Genomic DNA, 21,250 nt, shown 5'->3' on the forward strand with positions numbered 1-21,250 from the left:
GGATGCCTCTTGGGTGCCTCCCAAGGGAGGTGTTCCAGGCATGTCCATCTGGGAGGAGACCCTGGGGAAGACCCAGGACTAGGTGGAGAGATTATATCTCCACACTGGCCTGGGAAGGCCTTGGGATCCCCCAGTCAGAGGTGCTTAATGTGGCACATGAAAGAGAAGTCTGGGGTCCCCTGCTGGAGCTGTTGCCCCCGTGACCCGAACCCGGAAAAGCGGTTGAAGATGAGTGGAGTGAGTGAGAAGTATGCATATATTGAGCCTGTATGTATAAGTTTGACCCTATGTGGATGAGAGAAGATCTAAAATATATGCAAACTTGTGCACCCAATTTTGTTTTTTAAGTCATTCATGATGTACAGTCATTCCACCCTAGCAAAAGAACAGTTCAATGACATCATTAACAGCCCCAATTTGCTATAGGTTTCATGCACATGATGAATGTATGTAAACGTCCTGGTCCACTCCATCATGGAGCTGTGACTGATGGTGCAACAGAAAAGAGTTGCACTGTCCACAGTTTTCCCAGTCACAGCCACAAAAGCCGAGAACACCTTTAGAGTTACCATGGGTGCAATGTTTCCAAAGTAACTTTGAAAAGTTACTTTATTAGTTACTTTATACAGTTATATTTTACACAGTTACTTCATACAATTACTTCATTAGCAGCTGCGGACAACTTGTCAGCAGCTGCTGAATGTAACTAATAAAGTAACTCGTAGTCTAACTTGGTTATTTTAAGACTGAGTGCTCAGAAAAGTAACTATTAGTTACTTTGCTGATTAGTCAATCTCAAGAGTAACCAAGTTAGATTACTAGTTACCTTATTAGTTACATTACTTATTAGTTGCAAGTTGTCAGCTTCTAATAAAGTTCACACACACACACTCGGCATGAAGCTGCTAATGAAATAACTGTATAAGGTAACTGTATAAAGCAACTAAAAAGTAACTAACAAAGTAACTTTTCAAACTAACTGTGGCAACACTGCATGGGTGTCTTGGTGGCTTCCCTCACCAGTCTTCTTACGCAGTTATTTGGTTTTTGAGAACTTCTTCACCAGACAGTGTCATACTATTTTTTTATTTCTTAATGACTGATGTAAATCAAGTCCACAAAATATTCAGTGACTTGGAAACATTCATGTTTCCATCCTTGACTTGCCTACAAACATCTGTCTGCTTAGTTTGTCTCAAAAGTCATGGTCTCTAAACATGGAGGGATTGTGTATACAAATGGCTGCAATTCCTAAATATTTAATATTTTATTTTTGTCCAACCCTTAGGTCAAAGCTAAAAGTCTATGAGCACATCTGAATGTTCAATTTCAACTCCATTATGGTGGTGCACAGAAGCAAAATAACAAATACTATGTCACTGTCCAAATACTTAATGACTTGATGATTGTAGCAATAGAATTTCTACGTGCAGAGTCATTAAATGGTTGCTAATGAGAAAATCTTAAATGCATGAAATTGTGAAAGGTAGACAAAAACAAATGTTGACACAATAACCTCTTTCATAATTACCTTCTTTGGTAAATAGTAGGAGTGCCCAAACCCTTTTAAAGGATGGGCATGATCCAAAAATAAATGCTGATGTATTACTGTGAATTACATATGTCCAATTAATTTATTATATTTTATACAAAAAGGAACATTCTAAAACCCTACCCTTTAATCTGCTGAAAAGCACTTTATTACTTTGCAGACAACTTGTCAATTGCGATGGGGAAGGGGGGTTCCCAAACGTGGCCCACAGGAACCAAACTGAAATGCACTGATAGTTTAATCTGAATTATTTTCAAATCTGTTCCTTAAAGTAGACCTGCATTGAAACAAATGTGGTCAGATCTCAGATACAGCTCTGCATGCTCAGATCAGCGGCGACATTGACAACGGGCGACGTTCTTCCCCGACACCTTGCTCTCACTGCCTCCGATGCACTTACCGAGTCTGCGGGTTCGGTAAACGCCGCAGCGGGCCACTCACACCGCCCCCGTGTCTGCTGTGTAGAGCCACGGCCAACTCCAGCACCACCTCCCTGTCTACTGAATGGAGGTGCGGCCAACTTGGCAACAGGTCCAGAGACTACGCTTGCTGTTTTGATGCGGAGCGCTCCGGGCTGCCCGCAAGGACAGACTTCTTGCGGAAAAATCTGCAGCACCGCACGGTCTCGGTAATCGCAGCCGCAGAGCTCCGTGGCCACTGAGAGAGGTTTGTATCTTTTTAATTACTTGGATCCTTTGCGGGTCCCGCATCCGTACCCCACAACGGTAACACGGAGGCTAAAGACAGTAGATTTTCAATGCGACATCACTCAATCAAATGGGCGTATGAAAAAGTCCCCAAAAATAATTTTCAAGCAAAAACAAAAGAAATGTATACTCACCAAACGTACCGCAAGACAATATGAAGTTTTAAAAAAGTCAATCCTTCCGTATTAGACAATAAAAAGGTGCTTTTGTAAGAGATGCAAACTGACGTAAATCAACAAATTACAGCTGGTGTGCGCAATGCATGCTGGGATAGGGTCTTCTCTGTTGCGTCTCGGCAACATCCCGGATGTGACAGTTTTGCGGAGGGCCAAATATTAGCTGTGAATTTGTCATTTTTAAGCAAAGATTTCTCCGTTGAATGACAGATCTGGGCTTGCAGATTTACTTTACTACATTCAGAAGGATCTTATGTGTAAATATAAGTCATTTTTTGGTCCAAAGATCTGACTGCGTTTATTTCAATGCATGTCTACTTTAAAAAAAAACCCTGAATGAAAACAATAATAATAATAATTTCTATTACATCTGTCACAAGTGACTTTAGTTTTGTCTTTGAACTCCACTGTTCCTAAACACAGAATATCAGAAAGGAAAATTTACATTTATTTATGTCAAATTCAGGTTTTTACACAATCTTGAATGAAATATTACTATACTTCATTCATATACCGAGAAACTCGGTAAGATGTGCTGTGTGCTACTAGTCATATTTTACGTATTCAACAAACAAATGGTTGTACTCTGTTAAGAAGCCGGTGTGCAGCTATCGGCCAGCACAAACTACAAAGAGTCCACAGCTGACATCTTTGCCAGAAAACTGGCTTCTGCCTTCATGTGAAAATGACTTTATAGTAACATAGTTCTACAATCATCAGCAGTCGAGCTTCACACATTTATCTTTCAGAGTGGAGCAAAGAGACCTTATTTCTTTTATGAGAAAATGGATTGTGTTATTTGGGAAATCCATATCAATGTTTTGTTGAACAAGGACATTTAACATTCTTCATGAAATGAGCACAATTACTTAATAATAATAATAAAATCAGTATTTTAGTAGTAGGAGGGTGTTGTCGGCCTGTTCTCTGTGTAACAGAAACCCTTAGAGTTAATTTTTTAGCTACCTTTGATGAGTCACAAAGCATCCAAAAGTCAGGTCTTAGTTGCTAAAACTGACAAAACAATAGCAATACAATAATAATAATAATAATGAGAATAATAATTACAGTGTTTTACTGTGAAAATATTAATAGTCTTCAGTCAGTCCAGCAATCATTCATTATTGCTCTGCACTAAATGTTGAGTCAGAGTCCTGTTTATGTAAAGTTTGGGCCACATCAGGAGAAACTACAGTTGAATTTTGCACAGTGTTGTCAGATTAGACAAATGTTTTTTTCTTTCTTTTTTTTTTTAACAGCGGGAACCCACGCAAGGTTCAGTACGGTTTAGTCCAGTGCAGAGAACATAATGGAGTGCTCACACAGCAAGGCTCATGCAGCAGAGCAGTGCACATCAGATATTTACAGCACAGCCATGGAGACAGTATAGTCCTCCACTGGATGCCAGGGCAGTCTGTGGAGGACAGACACATCATGAGCCGAGATGTGGAATGAGATGGGGAGGGGAGGGGGGAGGGATTCTGAAGAAAGACAACAGGAAGAATCCGAAAAAAGGAGTAAAAATGCAGAAAGGAGCTGAAAGAAGCTCCAGGTGGAGAAAACTGAACATGTGGGTGAGAAAGTGTGGACAACAGTTCAGTGCAACAATAAAAGAAAACCAGTGTTTCAGCTGAGAAGGTGATGAGTTTTAGTGATAACACAAAAAAAATATACTAACTGACATTGTGCTTTTTTAAGTGCTCAAACAACATACAAAGATAATCTGGCTGAGAACTGTGGGAAGAGTGGTGGTTTGTGATGAACAGCCATGGTGCTGAGAAGTTGGAAGTGGGTGGGGGTGGCGTGGGGGTGTTGGTGAGACTGGTTAACAACAGTACTGACCCTGTCCTCTGCTGACCCCAAACAGCTGTTGGACCACGACAAAAAGCTGCCGGCTCAGAGCACCGATAAATAAAAAATTCAGTCATACCAGCCGAGAGAGGAAATGTCTCACAGAGACGCCATCAGGACGTGAACATTTTACAGAACCTGCCCCAAGAATGTTACGTCTGAACAATTCATTGCAACTGATTAAAAAAGAAAGAAACAAAGAAACACAAAACAACAACAACAAAACCAGGCGCAGCTCGTACTCACATCAACCTCACTCAGGATGACGTCAACACACTGCCGACGACGATGATGAAATCAAAGACGTTCCAGGGGTCTCCAAAGTAACCCTGCACACACACACACACACACACACACACACACACACACCCACACACACACACACACACAAACACACACACACACACCACACACACACACAGAAAGTGTTGCAGATCACTGGACCTCCTTGGTACCATGTGAACAACATACATTTGTGTTCTTATCCAGATAGTTTGAGTCAGATCAACTGGACTTATTTCGTTCCTTGAATTCATGGAATTCCTGCAACCTACTTGGATACCATGACCTGGATGACTGAAAATCTCCACAGACATTTAAGTTCTTACTTTTGCTTTGAAGGCCATGAGTTTGAGAATCATCTCTACTGTGAAGAGCACAGTGAAGATTAAGTTCAAAGTGTCTGACAGCTTGGTCACATGGTCTGACTGGTTGCAGTGCTGTGCAAAGAGGAAAAATGTAATTTCATCACATGAGAAATATTAATTAGATGCAGGATCAATAAACAATGAAATAAATGCAGGTATTTTAATAAAATGTAATAATATAGCAAGCACTTGATTGGCCTAAAGTGCCACTGCCATTTTACAGGTTGTTATTAGCATGTTCATGTGTGTCAACGTACAGACTTGGAACCAAAGGGTCATAGGTTCGATCACCTGAGTGGTTGGGTGATCATCTTATTACCACCATATAAGGTGCCCTTGTATGGCAGCACTCTGACATCTGTGTGTGTGTGTGTGTGTGTGTGTGTCTGTTTCAAACAATTTGAACATCAGATGGAAAAGTGCTACAGAAATGTAGTTCATTTACTATTAAACATGCATTTTAAAAATTCTTTAACTTTCAATGATTTTTAAATTGTTTTTATTACTCATTTGTTACCCAAGACCATCAAATATGGCCATCGGGTATTGCAACGACCTTGCCTCTGTCCGTCGGTCCATCTGTCTGTCTGTGCTCAGCATAACTCCAGTCCCATTACTGTCAGAGTCTTCAAATTCACAGGGAACATTCTTGAGACACAGACTTTGGACAAGTTCAAAGATGGCTAACCTTGACCTCTGTCCATCTCCTCCTCATTTTGAAGATCTCCTGAATGGCCCTGTGCATCTCTGGAGCCGCCTCTTCCTCTATGCTCCTTAGACCTGCCTACACGTCGCAGAGCCACAGTGTACAGAAACAGAGCACAAAATAAACAACACATACATACTGGTATAGTTGCAAACACTACTACTGTAAAAAACTACCATGAACAACTGCTGGGAAAATGCATGAATGACTACCATAAATAAGATTTGTAGGTACAATGTCCATCTGTCTGTCTAATGGTTGATGTTCAACTGGCAAAACTCCATATCAGTAAAGCAACACTGATTTGCTTCACATTTGGCTCCTCACCTGGATCTCTGGACCTGAAGCGCTCTTCTTCGTGGGCCGTAACCATAGTATTCCTCCTGGCATTTCAAGAACTTACGGAAATGATCCTGCAGCAGGAAGGTGGCATAGAATTTCCCCACAGTCACCTCATCATCTGCAAGCAGATAAGTGAGAGTGCTGTCTGAGAAACGCTGCAGTGTCATCTTGAAAATTGACTTGAGTTTGTGTGAAAAGACTCGCCTCCTATCGGGGGGATGACCTGGTCGAGCAGTTTCATGCTGGTGCGTTTCCATATTTGCTTTATGGCTCTCAGCTCTTCATTGGCCTGCTCAAAGTTACCTGATAAGACAAAGTGTGGAGAAGTACTTTAGGCTGGAGTGAGCACTTATTTGAAGTATGATACTTAATAGCACGAGGCTGTTAATGGTGTGACACGTACCTTCTGTTTTGATCTTGAGTGCGGTCCTGACCAGGGCAAACAGTGTGGCGTTGAAGGTGACAGTGCCATCACCGTTCAGTGGCATGTTCATGCCGACCAAACGCTGCACAATCAGGATAGAAATACATCAATAAAACGTTTTACAAAATAATACTTCATTATCGTTTACAACTCCAAAACAGAAAAAGTTGAGATGGTAGAGAAAATTCAAATATATTAAAAACCTTGCAGTGATTCTTCCACTTAGTTTGATCTCTGTTTGATTGCGGACCGTATGAACTTAAGACATTTCATGTTTTGTGTGGTCAGCTTCATTTAATTTTTTAAATATACCTCCATTTATGCATTTACGGCATGCAGCACGTTAAAAAAGAAATTGGGATGCTAAAGCATTTACCACTTTGCGATGTTGCCATTCCTTCTAACATTTAAAAGAGGTTTTGGAAATTAAGGAGGCCAAGTGATAGAAGAGCTTCAAGTGTTTATGTCCCATTCATTCTGCAACACATCTTAAGGTGTGCAACAGTACAACCGATCATCCTTGTTGAATTTTTTTTTTTTGTCTTTAAAAATTATCCCACACATTTTTTTATGGGGACAGGCCATACTGTAGACAGTCCCGTCATCCATACTCTTCTGCAGCCCTGCCTTTGTAATGTGCACAGAATGTGTTTTGCATTGTCTTGTAACATTTTTTGCATTGTCTTGTTACATCCTTGGGAAAGATGCCATCTCGAAGGCAGCATATGTTGCTCTAATATCTACCTGTACGTTTCTGCATTGACACAGCCACTGTAGAAGTGTAAATTACCTTGCCAAGAGCACTGACAATCAATCAATCAATCAACTTTTTTCTTATATAGCGCCAAATCAAACAAAACAGTTGCCCCAAGGCGCTCTATATTGTAAGGCAAGGCCATACAATAATTATGAAAAAACGCCAACGGTCAAAACGACCCCCTATGAGCAAGCACTTGGCTACAGTGGGAAGGAAAAACTCCCTTTTAACAGGAAGAAACCTCCAGCAGAACCAGGCTCAGGGAGGGGCAGTCTTCTGCTGAGACTGGTTGGGGCTGAGGGAAAGAACCAGGAAAACGACATGCTGTGAAGGGGGGCAGAGATCGATCACTAATGATTAAATGCAGAGTGATGCATACGGAGCAAAAAGAGAAAGAAACAGTGCATCATGGGAATCCCCCCACAGTCTACGTCTAAAGCAGCATAACCAAGGGATGGTCACAATCCTATATCATGGCACACCCTGACTTTTGGAACTTCTGCTGATAACGGTTTGGACGGTCCTTTTTGTCTTTGGTCTTGGTAACATAAGGCTTCTTTTTTTGCACACTGAAGTGTTTAAGAGGCATTCATGAATGTAACTATGTATTGTAGTGCCTGAAACAGTTCTCAAAGTAATACCTTGCACATGTGGTTATGTCAGCTTATTGATGAATGATGGTTCTTGATGCAGTTGTCATCCAAGGGATCGGCACTCCTCTCCTCTTTACACAGTGAAGTTCCTTCTGATTCTTTAAATCGAATATTCCTTGAATAGTTTAATGATATTATGCACTATGGAGGGAGAAATATGCTTTCTTTTCAAATCTTACTTTAAGCACATTATTTTAAACATTTAAATTTTCTCGACAAACTGAGATCCTCTGCCTATCTTTGCTTCGCAAGACTCAACATTTGTACCATATCATTATTGCAATCGCCTGTTGACATCACTCTTGTTTGAAATAACATCATTTCACTGTTTAATTAAATAGTTGACCACCTGACAACATGTAATATCTTTGAGTTCAAATTGTGTGGAATGAAACAGAAGTCAAAGTACATGTAAGAATTACTGTGTGTGTGTTTAATTTGCAAACAGTGCTAACCACTAAGCAATCTGCTTCCCATGTAATCTAACATAAAAAAACCAACTAAACATGTAACTGGTTATAACTGTCAACGTTTAAAGTAAAAGAATATAACAATATATGGCATTGTGCAAAAAGTCTTAAGGACCCCAGTGTTTCTGTATGTGTTTAAAAATCCTAATGCATGATTACACACACACACATGCACGCACGCACACACACACACACACACGACAATCATGATTTGATTTCATGTTTCATGATTTCATGTCATTGTTCATCCAAAATAATTCAATTTTAAAAGGTAAAAATAGTAATGCATCAAACTGAGCTTAGTTTTTAATGCTTCACACTCTTTATTGTAAATTAATTCAGAAGCTGTTTATGAATTTTTTGTTCCTTTACATTATTAGTTTTTAAAATGCTTGAGGGTTTTTTTATTGCACTGTACTTTGCCACATAATATAGCAATATATAATTGGATCCCAGTGTAATAGTCATTACACATTATAATATGTGCTGAACATTAAGTTGAAAAATAATATTTATGTACAGTACTAAGAATCATTGGCTCCAGACTATGTGGACATTTGACCCTATCGGTCAGTGCTGAGCACTGTGTTCTGTTTACATCTAAGAATAATTTGATACAGCATTACTCCAAATGATTTCACTTTATTATCATAATTGCATAATACAGACAGATGAGATGATAAAAAATCAATATTACTAGTGTAGCCATGCATGTATTTACATATCTGGTTAAACAGATATACAAAACAAAGCCCATGATCTACCCACCCATCTGAAGACATCAATATTAATTCTCAGAACTAGCCTACCTTGCACGCAGCACGATGAGGACAGAACTTCCCAAAACCCAACGGAGGCTGGATGCGTCGCAGCAGCGTCACCACATCCAGATGTTTGATTCTCCCCCTTTTACGAATAAATAAATAAAATAAAAAATTAAATGCTAACAAAGCTGACAGACTTGAGAACGTGATTGATTCTTTATGTTTTGTAGTTAGTAACTGAGCTTACTAACACACATAACTAGAGCACCATGCTCATAGAGTGCAAATCTCCACCAACACTAATTTCCAATTCCACAAATTTGTACCTTGGAAAAAGTTTTCAAGGTCAAAGTCCTGTTAGAAGTGGCTTTTCATAAGCTAAAATATAATACAAAAATATAGATCAAAAGGGCTTTTCAATGCAAAATGTACATCAAATAGGCTTTTCAATATTAAATTCAAATGTCCACAAAATTCACAATCCAGATCAGATCCGGGTTAATCTTTGTCAGGTGATAGTGAGTGCCAGTCTGCACCTCACTTTCAAATATGAGAGTGATTGGGGCATGTTTGATTAAGATATAATGTAAACTATACATTAAATGGGGTTTTGTTAGATAATATCAGTGCTGATTCCTTATTTTATGTGAGTGATCAAGTATTTGACTTTGTTATTTGATTGGAAGTCTCTGAGATCTGGTTTAAAGTTCAAACATCAGAGTTAAGTTTCACTTCCATCACGCATGTGCAAGTTTCAAATACAGGGAGCGCTCCCCCATCTGTGAGAGCCAGTAACATATCCACCCTTTTCAGGTTTCAAATCCTGCAAAACCTCGGAGAGTTCGCCGCGCTGCGAGATCTCAGTAACATTGAGAACTGCACTGAGACGCTCTGATCAGGCTGCACTTTAACCGCTGCACACGGACAACAGCATTAACATCACAACAAAAAAATATTTTTATATTGTGCCTAAAACTCTCATGAATATATTTTCGGGGTTTATAGACGTTGTTATTGCATTTGTTTTATGTAAACATGCGAGAATCACAGGCTGTCTCTCCATTATTTTCAACGAGAGCTGTTGTGAGCTACACTCACTTCCTGATCATGTTGTTCTGAGGGAAAGTGAAGTTTGCTCTTTAATGTCTTGATTATTGTTCTTTAAAACACTGTTTGTCCTCTTTGTTCCAGACTGATATATAAAATATGTCTGAAATTCGGTTTGTGTTCATTAAATTCCACGCAGATTAAACGTAGCAGACACGGATTATTTGTTCTAATTGTTTTAGCAGGTTTTCAGGGTATCATGCAGCAGTCTCTTATTAACATGACAAAAACCATAATACATTTTTGTAGTATAATATTCATTTACAATTGTCACCATGTGGATTCTCTATGTTGTTTTGACTGCAGCGACTCTCTGGCACGCAAGGGATTATGGGATACATGAAAACCCTGGATAGACTAAACCACACCCACTGTAACTCCCACATTGTATAAAAGTGTTGTGCAAGTTATGTGCGTGGTCTTTCACAAGATGGATGCCATCTTGTTTCCTCTAGGCTGGACTATTGTAATTCATTATTATCAGGTTGTCCTAAAAGTTCCCTAAAAGCCTTCAGTTGGTTCAGAATGCTGCAGCTAGAGTACTGACGGGGACTAGCAGGAGAGAGCATATCTCACCCGTGTTGGCCTCCCTTCATTGGCTTCCTGTTAATGCTAGAATAGAATTTAAAATTCTTCTTCTTACTTATAAGGTTTTGAATAATCAGGTCCCATCTTATCTTAGGGACCTCATAGTACCATATTACCCCATTAGAGCGCTTCGCTCTCAGACTGCGGGCTTACTTGTAGTTCCTAGGGTTTGTAAGAGTAGAATGGGAGGCAGAGCCTTCAGCTTTCAGGCTCCTCTCCTGTGGAACCAGCTCCCAATTCAGATCAGGGAGACAGATACCCTCTCTACTTTTAAGATTAGGCTTAAAACTTTCCTTTTCGCTAAGGCTTATAGTTAGGGCTGGATCGGGTGACCCTGGACCATCCCTTGGTTATGTTGCTTTAGACGTAGACTGTGTTTCATAATTATTGTATGGCCTTGCCTTGCAATGTGGAGCGCCTTGGGGCAACTGTTTGTTGTGATTTGGCGCTATACAAGAAAAAAGTTGATTGATTGATTGATCTGTGAAGACCCAGGCCTGGTTTTCAACGTGACCTTCAATAAATTCAAAATGAGGAATATATCGATGTGGTTCTTTGTAAGGGGCAGTAAATTACATAAAGAACCAGAAGAAATTACAGTTTTCAGAGTTAAATTTAAATGGCCACAAAATCTGTAATCTGGATCAGATCTGGATCAAACTTTGTCAGGTGATAAAGGATACCATCCTTTACCAAGGATACCATGTTCTCAATCATGATAGGGATTTTTCCCATTTTCCAAGATTTTTCCTGACGTTGCCCTTTGACCTATGACCTTGAAAATTGAATCACTTCTTGCCTATCAGGATATGAATCTTCAGTAAAAAAAAAAATGTCATAATGATATATGGAAAATTGTGGGTTCCAGGCTGTTCACAAACAAACAAACAACGTCTTTGGCGGAGGTAATAAAGTGAGTGTTCGTGTGTGATGTTGAGGCTCACGTGGCTTCAGGGTCATATTCAGCCCAGATCTTCTTAAACTCATCCAGATGATGTGGACCCAGCAGAGACCAATCACGAGTCAGGTAGTCAAAGTTGTCCATGATGACAGCTACAAACAGATTGAGGATCTGGTGTCGAAATAAACAACAGATACAAATTTTCACTTAAGTTTTCTTTGCCAGTTGTAAGCAGAACAATTTTTTTTAATATCATATGGTAACAAGGAGTGGTGGCTTTGTTGGGCATGAGACCTAGGTTTTTGCAAATGAAAAAACTGCTAAACAAACTCATTTCAAGTTACATGTAAGTTAAAAACACAAGTTGAGATTTGTCTGCTGCATGAAAGAAGTAATACATCGAAAACACACTACAGATGTTTTACAGTCTGCTCACCAGGAAGGCACAGAGACAGTAGAAACTGAGGAAGTAGAAGACAGCAAAGTTGGACCCACAGGTGTACTCCTCTCCTGGCAGAAAATCAGACTTGGGGTCACACTTCTTCCCGTACATAGAAGCCATCATGACCTCCTCCCAAGCCTCTCCAGTAGCACACCTGTGTACATGAGCCCCCGCCACAAGGCACAGTGAGCTCAGGGAGTTCAGCTGTGAAACTCTGAACCTCCAGCTACGTCACAGACTTACCGGAACAGCATGAGAACAGCCTGAGGGAATGTCTGGAAGTTATTGTTGCGGTTGATTTGGGTGCCATCCACCAAAGCTATCTTTCCAAATATCTAAAGGTTGTTTAGAGTCACCATCAGAATCAATGTTAAGCACCAAGGACAACCAGAGACGTGATCACAACTTCATGTTAAACAGTGTTTGTGTGATAGAGAATAGACACTGCACCTGCATTCCAATGACAGCGTAGATAAAGAAGAGCATCACGATGAGAAGAGCTACATGAGGCAGAGCCTACAAACACAAAACAAAGAGCTGTGAGAGAGAAGTGATGAAAGAACAGTAGACAGGCCATCACACTGATGATGTCTACCGTGTGTCAAACCTGGAAAGACTTAATGAAGGTCCACAGTAGGTTACGGATACCCTCTGATCGGTTCAACAGCTTGACCAGACGCATGATACGGAACAGTCGGAAGAACGTGATGGAGACAGAAGCATTTTCAGAGTCCTACAGACAAACAGATGAAGGTGATTAGAGCAATAGAAAATGTAAAAATATAAAAAAAAACAACAACCAGTGACTTCAACAAAAACAGTTTTGTCTTACCGCAATCACTTGCATTGGATTTGTCTCCTACGCAGAGTGGAGGAATACATACAAGAGTTACAGGAGTCACATTTAACATATTTTACCACTGACAGACAGGAGGTATGTAACAGGAGACACATTTATGAGATGTTAAATATTATAAAGCTAAGATTTAAGAATGTGGTTAATATTAGTGGCCAGGGGGTTTTCAAGAATTTAAAACATCTTAGGTGAAAACAGGCCATTCTGGGGACCTTGTGGGTGTGTCACACAGAGTGCAGACTGACTCAGTGGGAATATGTCACAGAGAAAGCAGACATCTAAGTATAGACGTTTGTCACAGAGGTCTGAAAATCACAGCCAGGTCCATAGGCAGTTCGACAGTGACAATTTTTGCAATTTTGACTGTACACCACCACAATGGAGGAAATGAAATAATTAATAATTAATTTCATCTTTAATTTAAAGGGTTTAACAAAAATATCCTATAATTATGGCCATCTGTATATTAAAAGCCAAGTGGCCTTTGTGTATGTGTGCGTGCGTGTGTATGTATGACTTGGATCACGGAGAAACTGGAGAGAGCTTACATTTGCTGTTTGGTATGCTTATGTATTTTGGGACAAGGATGAACACTGCCAAAACGGAGAGTTGACAGGACTAGCATTTTTGGAGAAATTAGGGATGTTAGCTAACAGTGAACAATGGACATTCTGGACTTTACATTTACATTACATTACATTAAATTCTGGACTCACACGCTATTCCAGCAGGGGGCAGTAATTCACCTATACGAGGTCTGTCAATAAAGCAACGGTCCTTTTTATTTTTTTCAAAAACTATATGGATTTCATTCATATGTTTTTACGTCAGACATGCTTGAACCCTTGTGCGCATGCGTGAGTTTTTCCACGCCTGTCGGTGACGTCATTCACCTGTGAGCACTCCTTGTGGGAGGAGTCGTCCAGCCCCTCGTCGGAATTCCTTTGAGAAGTTGCTGAGAGACTGGCGCGTTGTTTGATCAAAATTTTTTCTAAACCTGTGAGACACATCGAAGTGGACGCGGTTCGAAAAATTAAGCTGGTTTTCAGTGAAAATTTTAACGGCTGATGAGAGATTTTGAGGTGATTCTGTCGCTTTAAGGACTTCCCACGGTGCGAGACGTCGCTCAGCGCTCTCAGCCGCCGTCGTCAGCCTGTTCAAGCTGAAAACCTCCACATTTCAGGCTCTATTGATCCAGGACGTCGTGAGAGAACAGAGAAGTTTCAGAAGAAGTCGGTTTCAGCATTTTATCCGGATATTCCACTGTTAAAGGAGATTTTTTTAATGAAAGACGTGCGGACGGGTCCGCGCGTCGGGACACAGCCGACGCGGTGCGACGGCACAGGAAAAACACCTCCGTGTTGATAACCATTTGTAAAATCCAGGCGGCTTTTGATGGCTTTCAGTGGAGTGAGTATATGAGAAATTGTTTAACAGGCAGGACATGTTCCAACTTGTCCTTAAGGCTTTCAACAGAGGTGTTTTTCCTTTAACATCTCCTTTAACAGTGGAATATCCGGATAAAATGCTGAAACCGACTTCTTCTGAAACTTCTCTGTTCTCTCATGACGTCCTGGATCAATAGAGCCTGAAATGTGGAGGTTTTCAGCTTGAACAGGCTGACGACGGCGGCTGAGAGCGCTAAGCGACGTCTCGCACCGTGAAAAGTCCTTAAAGCGACAGAATCACCTCAAAATCTCTCATCAGCCGTTAAAATTTTCACTGAAAACCAGCTTAATTTTTCGAACCGTGTCCACTTCGATTTGGCTCACAGGTTTAGAAAACATTTTGATCAAACAACGCGCCAGTCTCTCAGCAACTTCTCAGACAAAGGAATTCCGACGAGGGGCTGGACGACTCCTCCCACAAGGAGTGCTCACAGGTGAATGACGTCACCGACAGGCGTGGAAAAACTCACGCATGCGCACAAGGGTTCAAGCATGTCTGACGTAAAAACATATGAATGAAATCCATATAGTTTTTGAAAAAAATAAAAAGGACCGTTACTTTATTGACAGCCCTCGTATATTAAAATCGAAGTGGGGTCTGTGTATGTGTATGTGTATGTGCGTGATTTTTATTTAGTATGTTCAATGTAAGTACATAATAGTTGTATGCAAATGTTTGGGCACCCCTGATAATTTTCATGATTTTCGTTTATAAATCATTGGCTGTCTGGATCAGAAATTTCTGTTAAATATATCATATAGCAGATGAACACACTGATATTTGAGAAGTGAAATGAAGTTTTCTAGTATTTACAGAAAGTGTGCAATAATTATTAAACAAAAATTAGGCAGGTGCATAAATTGGGCACCTTTAGCACTAACTGGAACACAAAATTGGTTTAGTAAGCTCATTGACCTTTGACCTCCTTACACAGGTGAATCCAATCATGAGAAGGGTATTTAAGGTGGTCATTGCAATGTTTCCCCTCTTTGCATCTCTTCTAATGAGTGGCAACATGGGAGCCTCTAAACAACTCTCAAATGACCTGAAAACAAAGATTGCTCAACATCATGGTTTAGGGGAAGGATGCAAAAAGCTATTGCAGAGATTTCAGCTGTCAGTTTCCACTGTGAGGAACATAGTGGAGAAATGAAAGACAACAGGCACAGTACTAGTTAAGGCCCGAAGTGGCAGGCCAAGAAATATCTCAGGTAAGCTGAAGCGAAGGATGGTGAGAACAGTCATAGTCAACCCACAGACCTCCTCCAAAGACCTACAACATGATCTTGCTGCAGATAGTGTCTCTGTGCATCGTTCAGCTATACAGCACACTTTGCACAAAGAGATGCTGTATGATGCTGTAATGCAGAGGAAGCCTTTTCTGCGTACACGCCACAAACAGAGTTGCTTGAGGTATGCTAAAGCAACATTTGGACAAGCCAGCTTCATTTTGGAATAAGGTGGCTGGGACTGATGAAACTAAATTGAGTTATTTGGAATAACAAGGAGCGGTATGCGTGGCTGAAAAAGAACACAGCATTCCAAGAAAACACTTGCTACCTACAGTAAAATTTGGAGGTGGTGCCATCATGCTGTGTGGCTGTGTGGCCAGTGCAGGTACTGAGAATCTTGTTAAAGTTGAGGGTCAGCTCCAGTCAATATCAGTAGAGTCTTGAGAACAATGTTCATGAATCAGTGACAAAGTTGAAGTTTCGCTGAGGCTGGATCTTTCAACAAGACAACAACCCCAAACACTGCTCAAAATCTACTAAGGCATTCATGCAGAGGAACAAGTACAACATTCTGGAATGGCCATCTCAGTCCCCAGACCTGAATATTATTGAAAATATGCAGTGTGATTTTAAGCAGGCTGTCCATGCTTGGAAACCAACAAACCTGAGATGTTTCGTAAAGAAGAATGGTCCAAAATACCTTCAACCAGAATCCAGACTCACTTGGAAGCTTTGGGAAGCATTTAGAGGCTGTTATTTCTGCAAAAGGAGGATCTACTAAATATTGATGTATTTTTTCTGTTGGGGTGCCCAAATTTATGCACCTGCCTAATTTTGTTTAAAGAATTATTGCACACTTTCTGCAAATCCTATAAACTTCATTTCACTTCTCAAATATCACTGTTTGTGTATGTCTATATGATATATTTAAAAGAAATTGCTGATCCAAAGAGCCAATGATTTATAAAGGAAAATCATGAAAATCAGCAGGGGTGCCCAAACTTTTACATACAACTGGATAATTGTAAATATGTTAAAAACACATGGATGACACAAGTAGTGAAAACACTTATTTCCATTGTGGTCCATTTAAAAATCAAATGACAACATAGAAGTAATAATAAAATAAATAAATAAATAATAATGCTAATATTAAAACTACTACTAATAATAATGACAATAATAATAGTGTGTATATGATAACAAGAACCTAAAAATGTAGAAATACATTAAGACAGTAAATTAACATTCAAAATTACAAATTAATAAGAAATAAAAGGGTTGCGTTCTTCTAAAAACTGTTAAGGTCTGGGATCACAAGCCATTCCAACTAATTAGAAATGTATTACCACTGTTGAAAAATGTCAACTACCCATTTCATAAACATTACCCAATCTACACGCTAGTTCATGTATACAGTGCCTCTCCTTTCAGAGGCTGTAAGTATTTGGACAAACAAAATATATCATTTTTACATCCAGTTTTCTTAAGACAAACCAGGGGATGGATAAATGAACATTTCAATAACTGAATATTATACACACTAAGGATGGGTATCGTTTACATTTTACAGGTACTTCTACTCTTAGCGGTACTGCTAACCCGTCTGGACCTTTAATGGTATTCTTATCTGCACTTTTTGAAGACAAAAATGACAACAAAAAAATTAAGTTGCAAAATTAACATTGCTTTATTTCTGGATACAGTTTAACACATATAATCAACAGTAGCAAACTCCACAACATTGTTTTACAAATCACAATAACACTAATCATATAGAGGACTTGTTGAGGAGAGAGAGAGAGAGAGAGGGGGGGGGAGCCCTTTTGCACTTAGGAAGATAAATTTATTTTGTTATTATTACAGTGATCAAAAGCTAGTACCATTAAGTGCAGCTTTTCAAACACCCCCAGTCTTTATAATTTAGCCCTAGTGCCTGTTTAATACCAAGTTCGTTACCCATCCTAATAACACGCACGCACGCGCGCAACACACACACACCCACCCACCACACCTGTGTATAACTGTATATACTGCACATATGAGTGTACACATACTATATATATATAGTATATATAGACACACATGTATGTACACTCTTTATAACTATATACTGTATATATGAGTGTACACATATCACATGTGCATATTGTGCTTATTACATACAGGCATATATACACGTATATACGTGTATATATGTATACATGTATGTATAGCGGGTAAAATAAGTATTTAACACATCACCATTTTCCTAAGTAAATACAGTTCTAAAGGTGTGATTGACACGAAATTTTCACCAGATGTGAGGTCGAAAGAAACCAAAACAAATAAGTACAGAAATTACATTATGTGTAATATTGTGAAATGATGCAGTAAAACAGTATCAAACACCAGAAGAAAGGGCGGTGCGAAAAAAGCATGGATAGCCAAAATAACAGTTGAAATCTATCAGTATTAGAGTAACTAATTTAGAGTAAGTAACTCTGCCCCTTGTCAGTGCAAATTAATATTAGCTGGTCCCAACTGATGGCCTATAACAGGGGTATCCAACTTGTTCAAGAAAGGGCCAAGAGGGTGTAGATTTTCTTTGCAATGACCCACCCACACTCTGAAGGTCGTTTAAAGTTTGCTGCACAACATTTAAACAAACCTGTGAAGTACTGGGAGAATATAGTCTGGTCAGCTGAGACCAAACTCAAACTCTTTGGATACTATAATACACATCATAAATGACATTGCATGTCACCTCAAAAAACACCATACCAACAGTGAGGTTTGGAGGTGGGAACATCACGGTGTGAAGCTGTATTTAAGCATAAGGCACTGGCAAACCTCATATAATTAAAGGTTGGATGAATGGAAAAATGTATCGAGACATTCTTGATAAAAATCTACCAGGATGATGAAGGTGAAATGAGGGTGGATGTTTTCAGAAAGACAATGATTCCAAACACAGCCAAGGAAGATCTCAAATGGTTTCAGACAATGAAAAAAAAGATGCGAGAATAGCTCAGCCAATAAAAATCTATGGAAAGACCTAAAGATCAGAGTTCATTTCAATTCAACTTCAATTTATTTTCATTTATATAGCACCAAATCACAACAAAGTTGCCTCAAGGCGCTTCACACAAGTAAGGCCTAACCTTACCAACACCGCTCCCCCCTGAGCAAGCACACAGGCAACAGTGGTAAGGAAAACTCCCTCTGATGATTTGAGGAAGAAACCTCGAGCAGACCAGACACAAAGGGGTGACGCTCTGCTTGGGCCATGCTGCCGACAGGATTTACAAAACAATTCACAAAACGAATGGACAGGAAATGTTGCTGGTGCACAGGACAGGAGAGCCACAGAAACAGACACCACACCCATCCCTGAATGGAGCCGCACCTCCAACACAGAAAAAAAAAAAACAGAATCAGGCATCAGAAAGGCAATGAACAGAAGACATGCTTTTTATACACCCTAGGGACACAAAGTAGTCCTGCACCTTGAGAATGCAGAGCCCGGGCTGGTACGTAGGGTTTAATTAGGTCAGCTAGGTAGGGAGGTGCCACTCTGTGAACAATTTATAGGCAAGTAGCAGAACCATAAAATCTGATCTCACAGCAACAGGAAGCCAGTGACGAGATGCCAAAATGTGTTTAATGTGGTCAAACTTCCTACTTTGTATCAAAAGTCTGGCAGCAGCATTCTGAACCAACTGGAGAGCCCTAATGCTGGACTGTGGTAAACCCTGAAATAGAACATTGCAGTTGTCCAGTCTAGAAGAGACAAATGCATGAATCAGGGTCTCAGCATCAGCCATAGACAGGATGGGACGAATCTTCTCGATATTTCGCAGGTGGAAGAAAGCAGTCCTCGTAATATCTCTAATGTGGAGGTCAAAGGACACGTAGTATCAAAAATTACCCCAAGGTTCCTCACTTTTTCAGTGTGATGTATGACACACGAGAATAGGCTAAGCTGGTCAAATTGATGCCGATGTCTCACTGGACCAAGAACCATCATTTCAGTCTTATCAGAGTTTATCAGAGAAAAGTAGAAAGTTTCGAGACATCCAGCTTCTCACTGATGAAAGGCAATCTTCTAAGGATTTTATGTGGATGACATTACCAGCAGTTATCGACATGTATAACTGAGTATCATAAGCATAGCAGTGAAAGGTAATCCCAAAACGCCACAATATGTGCCCAAGGGGTGCTATATAAAGGGAGAAAAGCAGGGGGCCTAAGACGGACCCTGTGGAAGCCCAAATTTCATGTCACTAAGGTTAGAGGTAGTTTATTGTACAAAACACAGTGAGAATGACTGATCAGGTATGATGTCAACCATGCAAGGGCACTCCCAGTAATCCCAAAATGATTCTCCAGCCTATCGAGTAGAATATGAAGAGGTCCAAGGAACTTTCAATATTTGAGGACTGCTTGTGTGGAAGAATGGGCCCAAATCAATGAGCAATGTATGTGAATATTTTCTCCATGCAGGAGGCATCTTGAAGCTATCATTACCAACAGAGGCGTTTGTGTGAGGTATTAAATAAATTTCAGTCAGCGTATTCAATATTTTTTCCCTGTCATTCCATTTTATTACACATAACTTAATTTCTGTGCTTATTACTATTCTAATTATTTTTGCATGTGTGGATTACCTGAGTTGTTACCAACATCTGGTGAATATTTCATTGTTGTAGGACCTTTTGAAATATATTTTTAATGAAAAAATGGTGACATGCATATGTACTTGCGGCATATATATATATATATATATATATATATGTGTGTGTATTTCACATAGATATATGTACGTATACACGTACACACCAACATGCAATTACAGAGGTCAGATGTTTCCTGAAGTTCTTGACCAAGTTTGCACACAATGCAGCAGGGTTTTTGGGCCACTCCTTCATACAAATGTTCTCCAGATCTTTCAGGTTTTCAGTTTCAGCTCCCTCCAAAGATTTTCCACTCCTCCATACAGATCTTCTCCAGATCTTTAAGGTTTCGGGGCTGTCACTGGGCAACACTTGAGTTTTAGCTCCCTCCAAAGATTTTCTATTGGGTTCAGTTCTGGATACTGGCTAGGCTACTCCAGGACCTTGAAATGCTTCTTACAGAGCTACTCCTTAGTTGTCCTGGTTGTGTGTTTTGGGTCATTGTCATGCTGGAAGACCCAGCCACAACCCATCTACAATGCTCTTACTGAGGGAAGGAGGTTGTTTGCCAAAATCTCACGATACATGACCCCATCCATCCTCCCTTCAATAAGCTGCAGTCGTCCTGTCCCCTTTGCAGAAAAGCACCACCCAAAATGATGTTTACACCCCCATGCTTCACAGTTGGGACAGTGTTCTTGGGGTTGTTCTCATCCTCCAAACACAGCAAAAAAAATCTCTATTTTGGTCTCATCTGACCACATGCCCTTCTCCCATGCCTCCTCTGGATCATCCAGATGGTCAGTGGTGAACATCATACTGGCCTGTTCATGTGCTGTCTTGACCAGGGGGACCTTGCTGCCCTGCAGGATTTTAAACCATGACAGCATCATGTGTTACTAATGTAATCTTTGTGACTGTGGTACCAGCTCTCTTCAGGTCATTGACCAGGTCCTCCTGTGTAGATCTGG

The 21,250-nt window shown here is 40.1% G+C and overlaps 1 protein-coding gene across 1 annotated transcript in view; it reads right to left on the reverse strand.

Annotated features, from left to right (window-relative positions):
- Nucleotides 1-21,250, reverse strand: part of LOC117512349 (dihydropyridine-sensitive L-type skeletal muscle calcium channel subunit alpha-1-like) — a 107,567-nt gene that overhangs the window by 26,990 nt on the left and 59,327 nt on the right. The window contains exons 30-37 of the mRNA XM_034172377.1: nt 12,920-12,946; nt 12,695-12,820; nt 12,538-12,603; nt 12,331-12,422; nt 12,082-12,241; nt 11,689-11,816; nt 9,095-9,191; nt 6,385-6,487 (exon numbers count right to left, since the gene is read on the reverse strand). Of these exons, the coding sequence (XP_034028268.1) occupies nt 6,385-6,487; nt 9,095-9,191; nt 11,689-11,816; nt 12,082-12,241; nt 12,331-12,422; nt 12,538-12,603; nt 12,695-12,820; nt 12,920-12,946 (799 nt within the window). The remainder of the gene's footprint in view (nt 1-6,384; nt 6,488-9,094; nt 9,192-11,688; nt 11,817-12,081; nt 12,242-12,330; nt 12,423-12,537; nt 12,604-12,694; nt 12,821-12,919; nt 12,947-21,250) is intronic.

This window comes from Thalassophryne amazonica, chromosome 6 (genome assembly GCF_902500255.1).
Source record: "Thalassophryne amazonica chromosome 6, fThaAma1.1, whole genome shotgun sequence".
Classification (NCBI taxonomy): Eukaryota; Metazoa; Chordata; class Actinopteri; order Batrachoidiformes; family Batrachoididae; genus Thalassophryne; species Thalassophryne amazonica.